The 20,005-nt window shown below is 29.9% G+C and overlaps 1 protein-coding gene across 3 annotated transcripts in view; it reads right to left on the reverse strand.

Moving 5' to 3' along the window:
* LOC111688655 (protein Wnt-2) overlaps positions 1 to 16,678 on the reverse strand; it is a 38,378-nt gene extending 21,700 nt beyond the window's left edge. The window contains exons 1-2 of one of the 3 annotated variants that reach the window (XM_046955067.1): positions 16,479 to 16,678; positions 14,772 to 15,335 (exon numbers count right to left, since the gene is read on the reverse strand). In XM_046955067.1, the coding sequence (XP_046811023.1) occupies positions 14,772 to 14,827 (56 nt within the window). In that variant the 5' untranslated portion in view covers positions 14,828 to 15,335; positions 16,479 to 16,678. Of the gene's footprint in view, positions 1 to 14,771; positions 15,336 to 16,355 lie in introns of all 3 variants that reach the window. The other 2 variants (XM_046955066.1, XM_046955065.1) reach the window with 2 other exon arrangements.
* Positions 16,679 to 20,005: the final 3,327 nt, after the last annotated feature.

Here is a 20,005-nt window from a genome sequence, read left to right on the forward strand (position 1 = left end):
TTCCAAAAAAAAGCGAAAAAACACCATAGTTAAATGTAACGAAAGTTAAGTATAAATACTTTTTTAAATGTAATTACTACCTTACTGACAATCTTTATATTTATGGTTAATATGGTTATTTCTCCTAAGAAATGGGGAAGAAAAAAAGATAAAATATTTATGCGAAGGAATTTTCTTGTCGGCAAAAAGAACAATTTGAGTTTAGTTGTTTTGTTATCTTTCGAAACTAAATGAGAATTTTTGCGGTAAAACTAATATTGGTATTTTTCTGTAGATAAAAGTCATTATTCTTAAAATAAGGGGAGTTAATGTAAAGGCGTTTGTGAAAGAAGTCTATGAAATGTAGTAGATGCAAGAAATTCATATGTTTTTAACAGTTTTCTAAAGAGTTTGCAGAACTTTTTAAATGGCTTTCAGTAACTTTTGTTTAAAGTTTAAGTTTTGCTTATTACTAAAAGGTGATAACTAAATATGAATATTCTTGCATTACTATGTATTTTACTTTGAGTGAGTGAATGTATAGTATTGCGGGAGTGTGAAGTAACATTGTTGTGATTTGTTATATACTAACTAAAACGAAACTAAATCATTTAAGGAAACATTGCCCTCAGACAAGTGTAACCATCGAAATATTAATGTCCTACTAGTACACTCTCAGAACGTTAAAAAGAGACGCTCAAAAGCACTCTGAAACGCATAGCTTTTAAGCAAAAAACTGCCGACTTCAAAGCAGAACTCTCTGCTGGCAATTTTTGTGCATCATACTAATGGACCATATATACTGCTCAAGTATTCAAGCTTGTCGTTGTAGACCGTTGCCGAATAACACGCATCATTAGTAACCCAATAAATACGTCGACATGGAGTAAATAGTAACTCAATTGAGACAACGAATGTTGAAATGCTTTAAGTGAACGCCTGATTTGACGCCCTTATTTCACAGTAGTCTTTTTCAACCAATGGGTGGCAGTTTCCGATACAGTGTACGTGAACTTTGCTCTAGTACTCGAGCTATCTTATCTCTTGCCATAGTAGTGTCGTTGATTGACAAGACTTATTTCAGTTGCCACAAAGACCCACTGTGATGTCCATCGTTCCCACGACAATTGGATCTCCGCTCCGAAAAGACTCGATTCTCAATCGGCCAAAAATTGTCAACTCATCAACAGATGTATCAACCGGAAGTTTTTTTCCGGGGAAGAACATCCAGGTACAGCCAACCGGTTACAACAAAGTTGAGCATGTTTTAGAGTTAACTCTAACACACTCAACCATGAAGGAAAATCTCTGATAAATTAAAGATAGGGCAGTGACGAACCGTTTTACCAAATCACAGTTTAGCACAACTCCTCCGTCACTCTAACCATCTGTCAACTTCAGTAACCTCAGATACAAATGTCATACAAGTACCTGATGGTACACTAACACCTCCTTACCCAATCTTTGCATTATCAGCTCAAATAAAGCATTTTATAAATCCACAAACAGTCATGCTCTGTAGATTATACCGTTCGTAGAAACTAGGAGAAACGGAAATTTATAATGAAAATTTTATTTCACTGAGTATTAATCTTTTAACCAAGCACCCCCTTCCTGCGAGTTAGGGTTTAACCACAGCCACTATGTGGATTCCGAAGGAACCTCAACCAACTGACCAGCTGTCCTGCATACAACTGGCCACCCGTAGTACTAGATTATGCGGTGCTCTGGTTAGACTCCAGATTAAATCATACCAAGGACTAGTCGAGAAAACAACATCACCACTTTATAGTACCGGCAGACTAGAGGTACTGGCAGGAGAAATATGAACAATATTTGCCCAGACAGGAAAATGTAAACCCAGCCACATTCGCATTCTTGAAGACAGCAGCACCGAAATAACATGACATATTCAATCTTAAAAACACAAAGGAGTTTTCCTCGAATTTGCAATAACCCACAGACCGGGAAATCGCTAAGGCATAAATTGAGCTACAAATCCAACCATTATATTTTGTATATTAATCTAAAGAAACGGCTTATTAAGCTAATATTAAAAAAAATGTGGTTTATCTTGTCACATCAAAATAACATCCTTTTCAATGACTTTCACGAAAACGCTAAAAAAAGAGTTAAATTTAAATTTCCTTATTTCTTAATATCTTTGCGATATATTTTTGATTTCGATCAATATTATTCAAACATTTTGGATTTTCATTTAATTATTTGATATACAACCACATGAAAAAGACTTATCATACATGTCATAATCTTAAATTAAAATCTATAATTTTCTATTTGTTTTTGCTGTTGTCTAGTTTATTATCTCTGTGTGTAAAATTGTTGTTTTGAATTGCTGGTATTGTCGTTGCAATTTTTTTTAACAAATAAACAAACCTTTCAGCAACATCAAAAATCATGTAAATCGTTATCGAAAAACGCCTAAACTCAAAAGTTGATTTTTTGATTTGGTTCAAAATCGATCGCCAACATTCACTAAAACACAAATCAAAACAAATGCAAAAACAAAACAAAAAAAATAAAACTCATTAAAATGTCCAATTAAATTAAAAATAGAAAATATTTGCAATAATAAAATAAACGAAAAAGTTAAAATGTTTTTTTTAATAGTACTATTTACAAAACAAACTCAACTAGATCGATTGATCGTCGATCGTACTCATTATTTAATAGACAGACACTTTTGTCTATTCCTGTTAAAAATAGGAAGAGCCAAACAACAACAACAATAAAAAATAATGAACCAAAGTTGAAAAAAGTCAAAATAAGAAGAAGAAATAAAATCAATTTTTCCAAACAACTTTTAACCTTCTTTAGAAAACTTCGTGAGATTGATCGTTGCAAATAAAAGAGAAACTGTAATACCGAAGTAATAACAAGACCAACAACAACAAAAAGGGGCAAAATACAAAGGAAAACATCTAATATTGTGTTAAGAAGACAAACTACAAGGAAAACAAAACAACAACAAGAAGAACAATAATAATGAAACATGTTGAATTGTTGTAGTTACCAACTATTAACAGCAGCAACAATAAAAAGGCTTACTGTCTGAAGTTCAGAGTTGTAAAGGTTTTAATTTAATGGATGCTAAAATGAGTAGTAATCTTGAACTGACTTGGTGATCTGTGTCTGATTATCTCAATAAAGTTACAAATCCAATGCGCTGCTGGTGTCGCAGTAGATCACGCTGGCGTGGTACCTTTGGACTCTTAAGATGCTATAGCTATAACCATTAAGCCATTAACGGCCTTACAAAAATCAATAGCCAGATGTTTTATTAAGTCAGCCACTTAAGGATCCACAGATATGATACTAAATGACGCTTATCTCAGTCGAACTGGGATGTAATAAAGTTGCTTGTTAAAGATGTTATATCTATAACCATTAAGGCTGTTAAGCATACAAAAGTCAATGACGAGATCCTTTAATGAGTCTGCTACTTAAGAATCTCGCACAGGTGTGCTACTAAGTGATCCATATCTAAGTCGAACTGGAATGTGTTGAAACAAAAGCTTCTGATCTCTATATAACGCTGTAGATGATTCCACTTCCAGGATTGCAATTTAACTTAGACGAAAACTTAAAAACTTGAGTTTGTATATCTCAATGAAAAACCCCGAAGGCCTAGATCATTCACGGATTTTTTATTACACCAGTTATTAAATAGGCCCTTCATGGTGTACGTGTTGGCTGTGGTTTAAATTTAAATTCGCGAGAAGAAAATGTTGATTAAAGATTGATGCTCTTTAAAGTCTATAGGAGGAGTGACATAGAGAATGACTTTGTGAATGAGCGTTGAAAATGAATTGCTGTTAAATATATATGATAAGGTATGTATGTAGGGATATGCGGATCCTACCCATTCATATACAAATAGTAATTGTACCGGATGTTGTTCTCAATGAGTGTGTTGGATGAATGAGTAGTGTGCTGGGTTGAATACCGTAAAATAAGACAGTCAAAGTAGATGTTCACGTAGAACACTTCTGAATCTGCTGTAAAAATATGCTTCTAACTATTCTAATGCGGAATGTTCTCAATGGCCTTCGAGTGTTCTCACTAAAATTACAAGTTTCCTATATAACTTAGGTTAGGTTGATAGAAAATAAAAAAGAGTGCAAAATTCCGCTTATTTCCAAATCACGAATGAATATAAGACTGTATAGAAACATATGAATTAATTCCATTACAAACTGTTGTACCAAAATGATAATAATGATGATGATTTCAATCGGTAAATAACAAAAAAGTCCCTTTTACACGCGCTTACACGATTTTAATGGATGCAACAGCAATGAGCTTCAGATAAAATAAAAAATGTTGGAAAAAATCACAAAATTGAGGTTACTTACTTACTACTCACATTCGTACTCCCTCCCATTCGAACACAACAAACAATTTTGATTGTAAACGAGCATGTAACGTTCCATCTGCAGCAGCAACAGCAATAACAACATAAGTTGAAAACGATGATGACGAGGAAGACGACTTGGAACAATTTAACTTACATACAAACATACGTGCATGTGAACTTTATACATATAAACACACATTTGTTCAACTTCTTTTTTATGATTTTGAGTGAAAATGGTTCGAATACCTTTTTGGGATGGATATTTGATGTTGTTGTTAATATTTTGTTTGTTGAAGTAGTAGTGGTAGTAGAAGTAGTTTGGCTAAATGACTTGGCCGACTGGCTGGCTGGTTAGTTGCCTTTAATGGGCAACCAATGCTGAAGACAACTCCAACAACAGCATAAACAAGGAAAAAATTACCCATTACAATGGTGGTCAGCACAGACGGACAACAGAAATGTGATCAAGATCAAATGTAAACCAAAAACAGCAACAACAAAAAAATAAAAATACATGAAAATAACCTAAAAGGAAGAATAAAAAGAAAAAAGGAATTCGTTTTAAAGAAGACCAGCCATCATCAAACTAAGGAAATATTTAGGAAAAAATTAACAACAAAAAATAGCTCCAACAAAAATTTGTTGTTGTTATACGGTGTTGTAGCTGTTAAAACTTGACAATGCCTAGATGGAAAAATGACTGAAGTCAGTCAATTTGAGTGTAATAATAGCGCATGTGAGAAATAATAAAAACGATACACTTTACTTATGATCCAAAAACAAGGAAAACAAGATTTATATAAAAAATTTAACTTAAATTCTTTTTTTAAATGCCCTACAAATATTAGACAAACATCCGTGTTTAATGTTACCCAAAACAGATAATGCCTCGACTTACCCACAATATAGTGTATGACTACGTTAAATATAAAATCGAACCATCTCAAGACATGAATGGACGGCAAGACAGAGGCAAATACAATACTCAATTGTTTATTATTGTCCTCGTTGTAAAAACTTCTGTATAATTTATTTAATGAAAGATATGGTTTCTATGAAGATTGAAAGGTCACTAGTTGTTATTTACTTGGGAATAGGCAGCTTCAATTCCTGTGCTGAAATTCCCAAACAGTTGGTTACTTTCGCCCACTAGTCATGTATCTTTTGATAATGTTGCACTGATCTGCTTACAGCTTGAATGAAAAGGCGATCATGCAACGGAGTAGCCTAAATAACAATTTAACACTTATGTGTCTAAGATAAATACTTAGGTGTTTTCAACATTTTGAAACACTGAAATTGAGCAATGCAACTTTGCTTGTATAGCTTCCAGAGGAGATCCACTGAGTCACCGAAGCCTCACTGATTAAAGCAACTACAACAAACTATAGTATCTCGGCATTCATACATCATCCTTGAAAACCACTACCTTCAGTATTGATATCTGTCAAGGAGTCAGCTTTACGCCCTCTGCGCAGAGCAAATCAAGCTTCGAATGGTTCGCCAGTAAGAGACTTCCGGTATTTGCGAACCAGACTGGATGTTGCATATACATCAGATAGACCTCAAAGCAGAGTACTTGTCATTATAAATTGGGATATTACTATTTTATATATAAAAGTACCTCAGCCAAATTACCGCCTTTTTTGTGGTCGAAATCTCTGCCCGTATGATCCTATATTGATCGTTTAGAATGAAACATACTTCCTATAAAAACTTCTATATTTCAGTATAGATTACGAGCGTTTCAATATTTGAATAAAATTATTTGTTCTTTATCCTAGCTCAATAAAAACCATGTACATACAGATGGACACCGTTAAATCTACTAAGGACAAGGTTTTGGATAGGATTATATATCAACTTAAAATTTGATTATAATCACAAAATAATTGTCTCTATTTATATTGTAGGCTACTTTTATAATCCACAATGATCAATCACTATTTTATTATAACTCTTTCAGTGTATAATTTAAAAATCGGATAATTCACAGATTGTCCGTCTGTCAGTTGCTTCTGCTAGCCTACCAAAAACTAAAGAGGTCGGTCGAATATGGCAGGATAAAAACTCTTTTTTTCTCTCTCTTCACAACAAATGCTATAACAAAAAAAAACTATACTATACCAATGATTATTGCCCTCTACTCAACTGTAGACGCACATCAATCTTAATATTGCAGCTCAATAGGATGAAAGAAAAGACAGATTCAACATTTTCTTAAACAACAATGAAAACGTGCATGGACCAAAACAATAACAAAAAAATAAAACGAAATATACGAGAAAAAAATTGTTTATGATGGGAAGGTATTTTTTGTAGTGCCATAGATTTTTTTGTAATGGCCACAACGGATTGGGTTCAGCTTAAAAGTTGTTTTCTTTTCAGATTTTTTCCCACTTTTTTTCAAATTTAATGGGGCAAGCAGCAACTTAACAAACCAGCAACCAAACAATGTAACAAAAAAAGAAAAAGAAATACATTTCAGCCACATCCATCAATAGACTTTTATAAAATAATCGTACTTTTGTGTTGTAAATTATAATAATTATTGTTATTAACGTTGTCAATGAGTTAAAGTACCTCTGGACTGATTTAAATCTTTACATTTTAACCGCTTGTTTGTATTTAATGCATTTAGATGGTCAAACAGACTGACAGACATACAGACAGATATAAATACTTATGAATGCTATTTCTGTTGGTTTAACTGGACTTTGATTTTATACATGTCCGATTTACTTAAGTATTAAAGAAATTGTTAGAGAGTTAAATGAAAAGTGAATAATTTGAAAACATGAACAATTGGTAAATTGTTTGATTTATTACTGGTTCATATAGTGTCCATTAGAAAATAAGGAAATTTTCCTATTTTAAATAATGTATTAAGTAGTTATTAGAAAGGGATTAATTTTTATATAATTCTTCAAATATGTCAGTATTATTAACAAATATATCTCAAAATCTTAATTTTATTGTAAAGATTAATGATTTGTTATTGGAATATGCAATCTATGTTTACCCACTCCCGCCAATGCATAAGGTAAAAGTTAAGATTTTACTTATAAAATGGGATCGGTTTTACATTTCGGAATTAAAAACCGATCATAAAAAATCACCCATACTCAACGATCTATTAGGATAACGCACCGATACAGGTTTATATAACGCTGTAAACAAAAACGTTGAGTAACATAATGTCTGATCTTTACATTTGATTATCACCAATTTTTAGTCTCGACAGACAAGAGGTATTGATATTACTTGTTTTGTTCGGTATTATTTTGAGACAAATTTTGCTGAAAACAGCAATTATATATTTCATAACTGTGTAATTATGTAAAAGTAAACCACTGATTTCTTATTAGTTTTAAAATAAAAATAATAAAATAAATAATAAAACTCTAAATAAAAGTAATTGTAAGTAAGTAATCCACAATCCTTAAAAATTAGTTTTTGGAACGTTTGGGTAGTTTTTTTTTAATAAATTGTTGCATCTTCCATATGAATCAAATTGTATATTTGGAAAACTATTATAGTAAGAATCTTCAAAATCATAAAGTGTTTTTATACTCTACACCACTTTAGTCCTATATCTACCTTAAAGTAAACCAATCTGATCGGAACTTTTTCTGATTGGATTTAGCTATGTCTGTCCATGTAAACCTTGTAATCAAACTACAGATCGCAGTTTTGTAGATAATTCAATTAAATTTTTTCTCCCACGGACGAAGCCTTTTGAAAATGGTTAAGATCGGTCCATTATTTCACCTAGCCCCCACACAATTCAAACCCCCCAATAGGGCTTGTAAACCTTGTAATTAAACTACAGGTCACAATTTTTGAAATAATTTTTTTTGAAATTTGGCACATGATATATTATGGTACCGTAAACAAAGCCTACTGAAAATGGTTAACATCGGTCTATTATTTCACCTAGCCCCCATACAACTGAACCCCCGAATTGGGCTTTTAAACTTTGTAATCAAACTACAGGTCGCAATTTTGGAGTTCATTCAATGACATTTGGCACATGATCGCTTATGATACCGTAGACGAAGCCGGTTGATTTACATCGGTTCATTATTTTACCTAGCCCCCCATACAATTGAACCCGCCGAATATGGCTTTTATGTTTAATATAATCATATCTCAAAAAACTGCAAAAATCAAGTTCTATACTAGACTTGATGACCATCACGAATTCCATAATAAAATGTTCTTGTATGGCCCTAGCCCCTATGAAAAGCCCCCTTTAAAATTTCACTTAAATGTCCACAATTATATTAAACAATAAACGGCTTAAGTATGTATATCTGAGGCAAGGTACAATTCAACTTAAATACTTTATTATGACAACTAAATTACATTATATTTTTGTAAAAGTGTATGGTCGGTCTCGCCCGACTATAATTTCTTACTTGTTTTATTTTACTTTTAGGGTAGCGCTCACTGGGTATATCTAATGAATCAATAAATTTTGGATCTTATTTTTATTAAAAATTAATTTATACATTTAATGAATCAATTTTAGATTTGGTCTTAATTATTGATATTAATTATTCCGATTAATTTTGTAAATTGGAAACATAGTTAATAAAATTAGTTTTTATTAAATATTTAATTATAACATTTAATGAATTAATCAATAAATTAATTCGTTAATTGGAAAAGATGTTTTTATTTTACTTTTTTACAAATTTGGTAATTGATAGCATAATTTTGGTGATAGGCGCACAACTTGTTTGATACAATTATTTTGATAATTAAAATGTATTTTCAGTTTAATTTTTATGAGATCATTGAAAATCATTTGAAACTTTAATAAAAATTTATTTAAAAAAAAATAAAACTATTTATATTTTAAAATTCTATTTGATTGAGAAATTCTCTAATTTGGTCTCTGTGTTTCGACATCCTTTTTTAAATTTGTTTGGGTTGTGTTGTCAAACGCAGAAAGAAAGTAAATCTCTTACTTTGTCTCATCATTTGTAATACAAAATGTATCGATCTTTTGATTTTCCTCTACCAAACTTTACCAAAGTTGGCATATTTTCAACAGAATATGGATGCTTACGAGCAGTCAATCATTAAAACTACTATTTACGGTTTATTTATCAAAATGTAGAAAATGTTAAAACATAAAATTAATCTATTTAATTAATAGAGTGATAAAAGATATTGACTTATCACAAGCTTAAACACCAGGTATGTTTTATAAAAGTAAACAAGTTAAATGTTTTTCTTATTTAAACCGAATTTAAAAAACCATACTAACTACTGAAATTTTAAAAATACAAATATTGTTAAAGGTACATGATTCAAATCTTCACAATTTAACTCCTTTTATATTTTATATCCTTTTTGTTAATTTTTTCAAAATAATAATATTTAAACATGTAAATTTGTTTATATGGAATATTTTATACATGTAGCAAAAGTAATTAAAAACTTAACATATCAATGATTTTACAGTTGGGGGCACAAAAATCTTGTTTATTTTGATTAAAACTAAAACAAAATTTTATTTGCATTTAAACAACTGTTTTAGTGGTTGTCACTCAAAATTTTAAAAAAACTATTAATAATATTTTAGCTTAAAAAACTATATATTTTACTAAAATATAATATATACGTGTAGCTCGTTTTAAATATATATTTAAGTTTTGCTCAAATATTTATGTAAGTATTTTACAAATCGAAATCTAGTTCAATTGTAAATTAAATATACAAATTGTTTAACACTTTATTTATCAATTTTAATGGTTGCTATAATTATTACAACTGCGAGGTGTCTTAGTTAAGACGTAAAATAATTTATTAAAATTTTGTTTTAAATGTCTGTACTTTAAAAACATTATTCATTTAATAACTACAACTAAAGACATAAATAATAATTTAAATAATAAATAATTTAAAAAAAATGTAAAACATCAATTAAATGTATATATACAAAATATATGTACTTACATACAAAACAGTTGCCATGAATTCAATTAAATTTAGAATTATTAAACGTTTTTTTATGAAATATTGTTGAACTTGTAAAAGAAGTTGTTATAAAAGTTTCAGACTTTACAACTATTGATGATTTACAACTGATCTAACCTTGATCTAATAAATAAATGTTCAATATATATACTTAGGAAATTTTTAACTTTAAATGACTATAACTCATTTGTTTTTAAAAATTTCTTTTAACTTTTTTTTAATTTATCAATATATTACAAAAGTCTCTTAGTTTAGACCCTACATCGGCAGAGCGAAACATTTCTTGCCTCACTAACTGAAGGAAAAGTTTCTAGTGTTGTATAGTGTACTACTTTACAGTGTACTCTAAATGAAATGACAAAAAAGCATTACATTTTGGATTTTCTTATATTAGAAAAACTAAAGCATAAACTATTATTTTTATTCATTACTATCGGAAATGCATTTATTTTCAATTTTGGATATAAGGTGGACCTTAATATATACTCCGTGCAGTTAATACTAATTAAATAATGACAGATTTTAAGAAATTTAACAAATAATGAATTGTTATGTGTATAAAAATATCATCCATGATGTTTTTCACTCATAAGGAGTACTCTAAATGTCAATTAAATGAAAATATTATATTGACGGAGATCGGTTTATATGTCAGGAAATAACATAGTAGCGGATATTACATTTGTTGAGGAGGTTGTGTCGATGATTAAACTTTTTTAAAATTTTCATTATTTAACTTATTCACTCAGAAAAATAACATTCGGCAAATAGGAACTTAATTTCATGTTTAACATCAGAGATTTCTCTTTGTGTATATCAATGAAAAAATTACAAAATTAAGAGAATAACGTACGTACGTATGAATGAGGAAAAACAAGAGAGCTCTTATGGTAGATCTTCTCGTATGTTTGATTTAGACCAAATCTTTTAGGGAACTTAAAAGAACAGAAAATGCCCTATACTATAGACTTAATACTCTCCGTGTATTCTACCCATTAAGCACCTACTGTGCTTTCAGCAATTAGACTTATTGACATAGCAAGATTATTTATGTATGTAATAAGAAATTAATAAACATAAGTTTGTATTCCTGCCTTGTTACATGATCAATTTTTCAGACCTCAAGTCCGAAATTTGATTATTAATAAAAGTTTTGAAAACAAAATATATTTTTCCAACTTTTTTCAGCCGATGGTGTTTATATTAGACCGTTGTACTCACTTTTTTGCCAGTAATAAGCGTTAAAGTAATTTTCTGAAGGAACCCTTATATTGAGCTAGAGTGAGATACCAATCCATTTCATTTTTAATTCGGTTGGAAGATTTTCGTTTCCATAAACTTTCTTAAAGGGTAAATTATGGACCGATCCTCAAAAATTTTCTAGGGAGATTTTAGCCACTATGAAACTTATATATTAAGAATTTCATCGCCATCCTCACATTTTTAAAACTGTTAGGAATGTTTTTCCTGGGGCCACATGTGAAAACGAGGACCGATTAAATATATATCTATATAATAAACGGTTATGCGAAGAATTTTTTTAAGAACAATTTAAATTTAGTCGCCACCAGTAATTTCTATCACACAACGACCCCGGCGACTAATAATAGTTACGCTGCCAATCATATTTCATCGGATGTATGTATATCTGAGCTAGAGTTTCTAAAATTTCTATTCAAAACATTATTATCAATATGTATAACGATTTAGAATAAGAAAAATGACCGTAGAAACAATATTGGGTATTACATTATCCATATAAACTAAATAAATTCAAAAAACTATAAAAAATAGAGCCCTCAAATTTTGTACCTTCCTAAAATTTTTTTAGGAAAAAATTTGTAGACTAGCATTAGTGAGAGTTAAATGTTCACCTCTATCGCCAATAGAAGTGAAAATTTTGTTCCCTTGAAATTTTCATTTCCCTCGAAGGGAATATTGCTATCATGAACATGTTGTGAACAATTCATTCACAATAGTTCATTTTATATGGAACAGCTGTTCAATATTTACAAAATTCCATCTACAAATTTCACAACAGAGGATTTTTTTCACGATAAAAATGTTAGTGAATGAAAAAAGTGAAAAGGGAACATATTCCACGTGAAATGATGATGGGCGAAAGGGGTGATTAACATTAGAATATCTGGCAAACTAGAACAGCTGCAATCCTAAATTGTGTTAAGAGATGGAGCGTTTTTAGTATGAATGAATATTAAAAACAGTAGACCAGTATAAGTGGGCGGGACACTCCTTATTAAGTATACTTTTATCAGGTTTTTAATATCATGTCATAAAGTTTAAAAAAATCAACTCCAAGACCAAAGTATACTTTTCTGAATTCAAATCTAGTCTCAAAACTTATCAATCATATCAGGTTTTCAATATCTAGTCATAAAATTGAAACCCACTTTTTAACTATATTTAAAACTTTACAATAGGCTGAAGTCGTCTTTATTAATGAAATTTGTTAAGTCTAATTTGTCAACATATATTTTCTACCATCTTCGAGATATCATGACCTTAAGCATTGAACAACCGTAAATTTATAAAAACTATAGAGGTATAAATTCGTATTCATCGTTGATCAATCCTTTAGAAAAATAAACTTTGATCTCTAACTTTCGACTTTTAGCAAACATTGTAAACATTTTAAATAAAACAGAAGTTTTGTTCTAAAATTTAACAAAGTTTTTAAATCTTCCCGTTTAAAAGTGATTTTAACAGATGGATAAGAGCGAATAAAAATTTTATAAAGGCAAAATTTTTTATATCCACCATCAAAAAGATAGCTATTTATCTGAGATCCAAATATACATATATTTTGGGTCCTTATTAAATTCTATGACATGGCGAGTTGTTCCATCTGTTGAAAGCATGATGGCACTGACTATATAAGATTCGGCACTGCCGAATATTACACTCTTACTAGGTTATATATTACAAACGGTGTCCACGCGGGAGCATGTTACCTTGATGATGCCTCCACCTTGGTGTTATAGCAATCCCGGTGAATACCTCTAGACCAGGCGGGACTAAAAAATTAGTTATAGTCTACTGCCTGGCTTAGTCCTTGCATAAGTTGAAAAGGGGTCAGACCAGAACACCGCATAATCTGGTACTACGGGTGACCAGTAGTACCAGATGGATCCTTCTGGATCCACGCAGTGGTTGTGGTTTAAACCCAAATTCGGTGGGAAAGTGGCGGTTAAAATACTGATGTAAGGTAAAGTCAATATTTCGGGATAAGTTCGGTGCTTTTGCCGAAAAAACAGATACCCCATAGAGAAGTGACTGTGGAACGAAGCGTTGGAAATGATTTGGTATTAATTGTATATGGTGCGGGATGAATGTGGGTTACGGCAGGCCTCACCCACCCGTCTACCTATAATAAATGTGTCGCATGTTTTTCTCTTATGAATGTGTCGTATGAGTAAGATGTGTGCTGAATTGTATGATGATGGATGAATGGTATCAAATACAAATGATACCATTGAATTTTCCTTCCTTGTCACAGTGTGTCCCTGTGAGTAAGAACAAAGTCATCGGCTTATTTGATGGATTCGTACTTCGGACCAGCGGTTACGTCTCTATGGTCAGAGATTAGATAGCTGGAGTACCTAGCAAAGTGCTTGTACATGGACCGGTCAAATCCATGTACATAAATTGCCACCTGAGTTTTTCATTGAAGGATAAACGGGTGATGGTAGACCGTTGTCAAGTCTACCCAGTGAATGAAAAAGACCACAGTGGGGTAGAGCATCATGCCAGGTACTCACGTAAAACTCACGACATTCATTACAAACGGTGTGACGGTACGGTAAATTGACCATAAATTTAATTTTCTCAGATATTTAACAAATCGCTTTAATCTAACAAATGAGATGTGTTAATTACCAATAATTAGAAATCCATACAAATGTTTTATACAATAAACTCATTATAAATTCATATAATAATGAAAATGTTTGTCAATTTTGATTTGTTAATTACATTAAATTGAATATTTTTGTTACAATTTATTTGAGATTATATGTTGATTACAAAAAGTGTGTTAAATAAATTAATAATTCTTAAATTATTCCATGACAAAGGCGAACAAAAAGTTTTAGCTTTTAAACTTTTCATCACAGTTGTCAGATATTAATCTTATCAAAATACTCGTACCTACATATCAGTTTCTAATGGATTTTGTAGATTTATTTTTTTTTTATAATATTTCTAAAGAGATTTTTCTTGTAACAATCAATAGCTATAGGATAGATAGAGTTTAATGCAATTTTTATTTATTTATTTTTTTTACTGATAATGAAATTCATAAATATAAAAAGAAAGATAAGAAATAGAATTTCACGTTATAGAATAGAATAAATCATTTATTTACTTATAGATCTAAGATTTAAAAATTGAAATGAATATTCACCTTATTTTCATTATCCAAAGTAAAAATATCAAGAGCTTATTACGTTTATACCACATGTCTTGACAGTGCTCGTGCGTCGTTGTCTCATATTATGCTGATCGACAACGACAAGAATAATATTGATTTTGACACTTGATAATATATCATTTAAATTTAAATAAATTATTATTATAATTATTTTATAGGTTTTTGTTTTATTTTAAGACAAAATTAATTAAATTCACACAATAAATTTTGTTTAGATTTTTTGTATTTGGCTTAACACGCACTTTTTTCAGCTTTTTGTTTCTTTTTGTTAAAACGATTTTTTTATTATAATTTTTTCACACATTTGTTAAAGGTTTCATTAAGATCTGCTCTCGGCATGGTGTTCCAAACAATTTTTTATTTTGGTTTATTTTTTTTTCGTGGTGCCTGGATGCTGGTAATGAATTAAGTTGTTATGGAAATTATAACACATTGAGTGTGGAACACACACTCACTCACTTACTCGCACCCAAAGTCAAACTTTAGACACTTGACAACACTTTGATTTTAAGAGTCTCTTAAGAAAGAACACAATGCCTATTGGGGGAATTTGCATAAATCATCATCATCATCACCATTCTTAAGAGTAACAACGGCAAGAAACTTGCTTATGATTGTGATCATTCTTCATATGCGGCCACAATTTACATCATGATCATTATTCATCAGCTAAACGAGCTTCTTGGCGTTGAAAAGCACCTTTTAGCATCCTGTGAGTACAACAGCAACAACAACAAACAACACCTTCATTTTTCATTTACACTTAAAAGTATCTGGCCATTTGGCAAATAATCCAAGTTGCAATATTATTCAAATATTCAATTCACCGTGACCGAAGAAGAATGACGATGACTGTTTGAATGCGATTTTGCCATCATTATTCACAAAAAAAATACATTATAAACAAACGTATAACGTAACGTATGTTGCGCATGCGCAAATATGCAATATTTATTTTTTTTTTAATATTTTGTTTTTTTTTATTTAATTCTTGAAGTGTTGCAAGAGGTGTTTTGTTTTTTTTTTTTTTTTTTCAAAAGGTTTTTTGTTATCAGTTGTTGTTGATGTTTTCGTAATAAGTATTTAAATGAGCCTTTTAATGCAAAATCAAAGTTAAAAAGCGTCCGTTTTTTGAAGCTGTAGTTTTTCTGATTGGCGGTAAATTGTCTCTTTAGATCAATGAAGGGATTTGTTGGATGCTTCAAGGGTTATTATAACTTAAATGGCTCAGCAGGTGAAAATCATATTAAGCAACACATTTCAGTTTTTTTAATATTTTTTAATAATTTGTTTCCATTAAAATTCTCATAATATTTAAATTATGATAATTTCCAATACACAAATGAAAAAAAGATGTTTTTTCTTAATTTTAATTTTGTTTCAAAAGATTAATCTCTTTAGGCTGACCGCGACCGTGGCTAATAATAGACACTTCTTAGTCAAGTTAATTTACATCTGAATGGAAACAGCACAGCATCAGTCATGCACACTCTTAGGCCACGACAAAACGGTGTTAAATAATAACAATAAAATAAAATTTAAAATAAAAAAACACACCAACGAAAAACACCAAAAACCAACCGAAAGACTATCAAAAAAAATTAGAAAACGATTTACCAAAACATTCCACCGTATTACGTGCGTTTATGATTTTTATTATTATTATTTTTTTTTTCTTACGATCAAAAGAAGATTTTTCTTCTCAACCGGTTAACGATTGATTAACAAACTAAATAAGACGAACGAGACTGACTAACTAACAGCTTTCGTTTTCGGTCCAAACTATTAAACGTTTAATAAATAAGCCACCATCATCACCGTTATGGCAAGAGTAAAATTAAACACGAACGTCTCTTTCGAGTGGCCACGACTTAAGTCAACGAATGTCAAATAAGAACTAAACTCGGTCTGGTTAAAAGTGTTTAGAGCCATTGTGTTTTTAGATACAACAAAAATTGAGCTATGTTCGTTAACAGCAGCCAACTCATACCATATTAAGCGTTCAATCATACATGCAACTTACAGCATGCATGAGTAGCAAACATCTTTCATATTTCCACCAATAGTAACGGTTTATTACACTAAACAATACACACAACAGGTAGGAAACTCTACTCCACTAAGATCAACAACAACAAATGAAATCAACATTACGCATTTTACCTTTGTAACAAGTTCGATGGCTTCTTGACATTCGAGCAGAAATAATTAATCACTACATCACTCAAATTTGTCAATTCTTGATCAATTTTAAAAATTATATTAATTATGTTATAAATTTCTTTACCTTCCCCTTTCTAGACAACCCACCCCTCCCTATTTTTATTACTATAGCTATCACTTCATATTTCACATCATTATTGTGTAAATAATATTTATTAAAAATTATTTATGATTTTTTATTCTTAGTGACATTATAACTAATTGCGTTCATCAAACATTAATCAAACATTCAATCATCGTATTCGTCGTCGTTGTATTTTGTTGCAAGTAACAAGTTAATTTTAATTAGTTAATAAATTATATTTTAATAGTTGTTTTATTTGTTTTGTTTTTCTTGTCTCTATTTTTAAAATATTTATTTTACATTGTACATATTTGCATATAATAAAAATATCAGTATCTAATCGACCATCATTTGTTATTAATTTTATGGTCAATTGCATATTTCATTATATTTTATTGTTTTTTCCTACTCGATTATATTTAGCAATTTTCTAATGAATTCTAATGCATTTGAAATTCTATCAATCATAAATAGTTATTTATTTACGTACATATAACACACCTTAACTTAAAGCTGACTTACTTAGTAGCCTGGTATTTAAGTTAGCAGTTTAGGGAACTGGGTTAAAGAAATATTATTTTACTTGGAATATTTGTAGTTAGGATTTTTGGATTTTCCTGCTCAATACTGCCTGTTTTATTAAAGGGTTCACGATTAGTTATTTTATACTAATAGGATAACTTCCAAACTATTGCGAAATTCTTAAACCATTAATGAGAGTTGAAGTAATTTTCGGAAGTGTTTTATGATCAAAAAGTCCAAGTGCTTTACGTAAACACCAAGACTAGACTATAGACTAGACTATAGACTAGACAATAGACTAGATTATAGACTAGACTATAGACTAGACTATAGACTAGACTATAGACTAGACTATAGACTAGACTATAGACTAGACTATAGACTAGACTATAGACTAGTCTATAGACTAGACTATAGACTAAACTATAGACTACACTATAGACTACACTATAGACTAGACTATTGACTAGATTATTTTCTTGGCTATAGACTAGACTATAGGCTAGACTATACGTAGACTAGACTACATAGCAAACTATAGACTAGACAATAATTTTGTATAGAATAGAAAGCTCATAAGTTAGAAAGGGTACCAAAAATGTTTCGGAATAACTAATTTTTAATAACTTTTGAGAGGGTATGAAATAATAAAATAGATTAAAGCCTATTACAGGTATAAGAAGTTAAGAGCGATTGCGTAGAAATTTATCCCTAATATTGTTGTTAATGTCGGGCCCAATGTAATGCGCAAGGGTTAATTTTTGTAAATATATTAGTTTAAAAAACTTAATCTTAAAAAATAGTAATCGATTTACTTACATATAGAATTAAGAAACACATTTTTAAATAATATTTACTTACATATTATGTTAGTAACTTTAAATAAAAAACTCAATGTTAAGCATTTTGAAAGAATACTATTTACAATAAATTCTTAATTTTAACTATTTATCATTTACGGAAATTCTAAAATCTCTTGGCTAATGACAAACATTGGTGTTAACAAAAGCACAAGTGATGTAATAATTTAGCTAACTAAATAAATGTTTTAGTTAAAACAATCACCTGCTGTGTTTAGATAATTTAACATTTTGTTAAATATTTTTAACGATCAAGTATCTGTCTGAAGTCCGTTGATTCATTGTACAACATTTTATTACTTGTTATAGTTTAATAATTAAGACATAAATCATCAATAATAAAAACAAAAATAAAAAATATTATTTTAACAATTTTTTTCTAAAATAAAATTTTACAAATTATTTTTAATAAAAAATATTTACTTTTGAATAAAACACCAACACACATAAATACAATCACATCCGTTTTGCGAAAAAATTAGTTGTTATTTATTATAAGTTGATTGTATGTATGTTCAATGATATGGGAATGATTCGTTTCTTGCTGTGGTTATTTTCTTATAATTTAATATTTCGCAGAATTAATCGTAATGATGTTTGGGTAATTATATACCAAAATTCCTGTTAATAAAATCTCAATTATCTGATTAATATTGTCGTTTTGTTAGGTATTGTTGTTGTTCTTCTTTTTTATTATTTTTCTAATTTCTCATGTACAATTTGAAAAACAAACAGCTAGTACATATCAGCTAATAAGTATTAGCCCTACAATCAGTTTTTAATCTTATTTAAAAATTTTGTATTTTAACTATGTTATTTTATTCATTTATAAAGGGACAAGGACAAATAAGTGGAAACCGCGACGTATAGGTACATAGATAAATCTCTTAGATGTAATATTTGACCGCAAACTTCATAGGAAATAGGACCAATAACACTAGTCTGCCCTGAAAATCTCTTTTAAAAAATATTCTATACAATTATAGATATTACCACGCTGAGGATCTCCTAATTTAGATTTTTAACCCTTATGGGACCGAATTTAAATATCACAATTTTTTAATATATTTAATATATTTTTAATAAACTTTTAAAAATATCGTACTTACAATATTTAATAGTACAAGACTTTAAACTTACAAGACCAGATATAGATCCATCTATCACAAATATGGGAACTTATAAAGAATGAAGTTTATGAAGAATATTTAAAATAGATAATAAGGCCTGAGACGTATTTGTACCCAGAGGGAAAAAAACGTTTTCAATTTATAAGGCCTTGTACCAAATTGACACCAAAGTGTTTATAATTTTTCAATAATATTCATTGTCAACAATATTATAAAAAATACACGACATTATCAAATAAACAAAAATAATATTATGACAAAGCTACAGAAAGTTTCGTTCTCGAAATGACAACGATTCGTTGTCGAACTCAGAACGATGCATTTACAAAATGACACACAGCGTAATCGAAACAACAACAATGCGTTGCTGCAATGAAACGATGTATTGTAAAAATTACAACAGTGGTA

This window comes from Lucilia cuprina, chromosome 6 (genome assembly GCF_022045245.1).
Source record: "Lucilia cuprina isolate Lc7/37 chromosome 6, ASM2204524v1, whole genome shotgun sequence".
Taxonomy (NCBI): domain Eukaryota; kingdom Metazoa; phylum Arthropoda; class Insecta; order Diptera; family Calliphoridae; genus Lucilia; species Lucilia cuprina.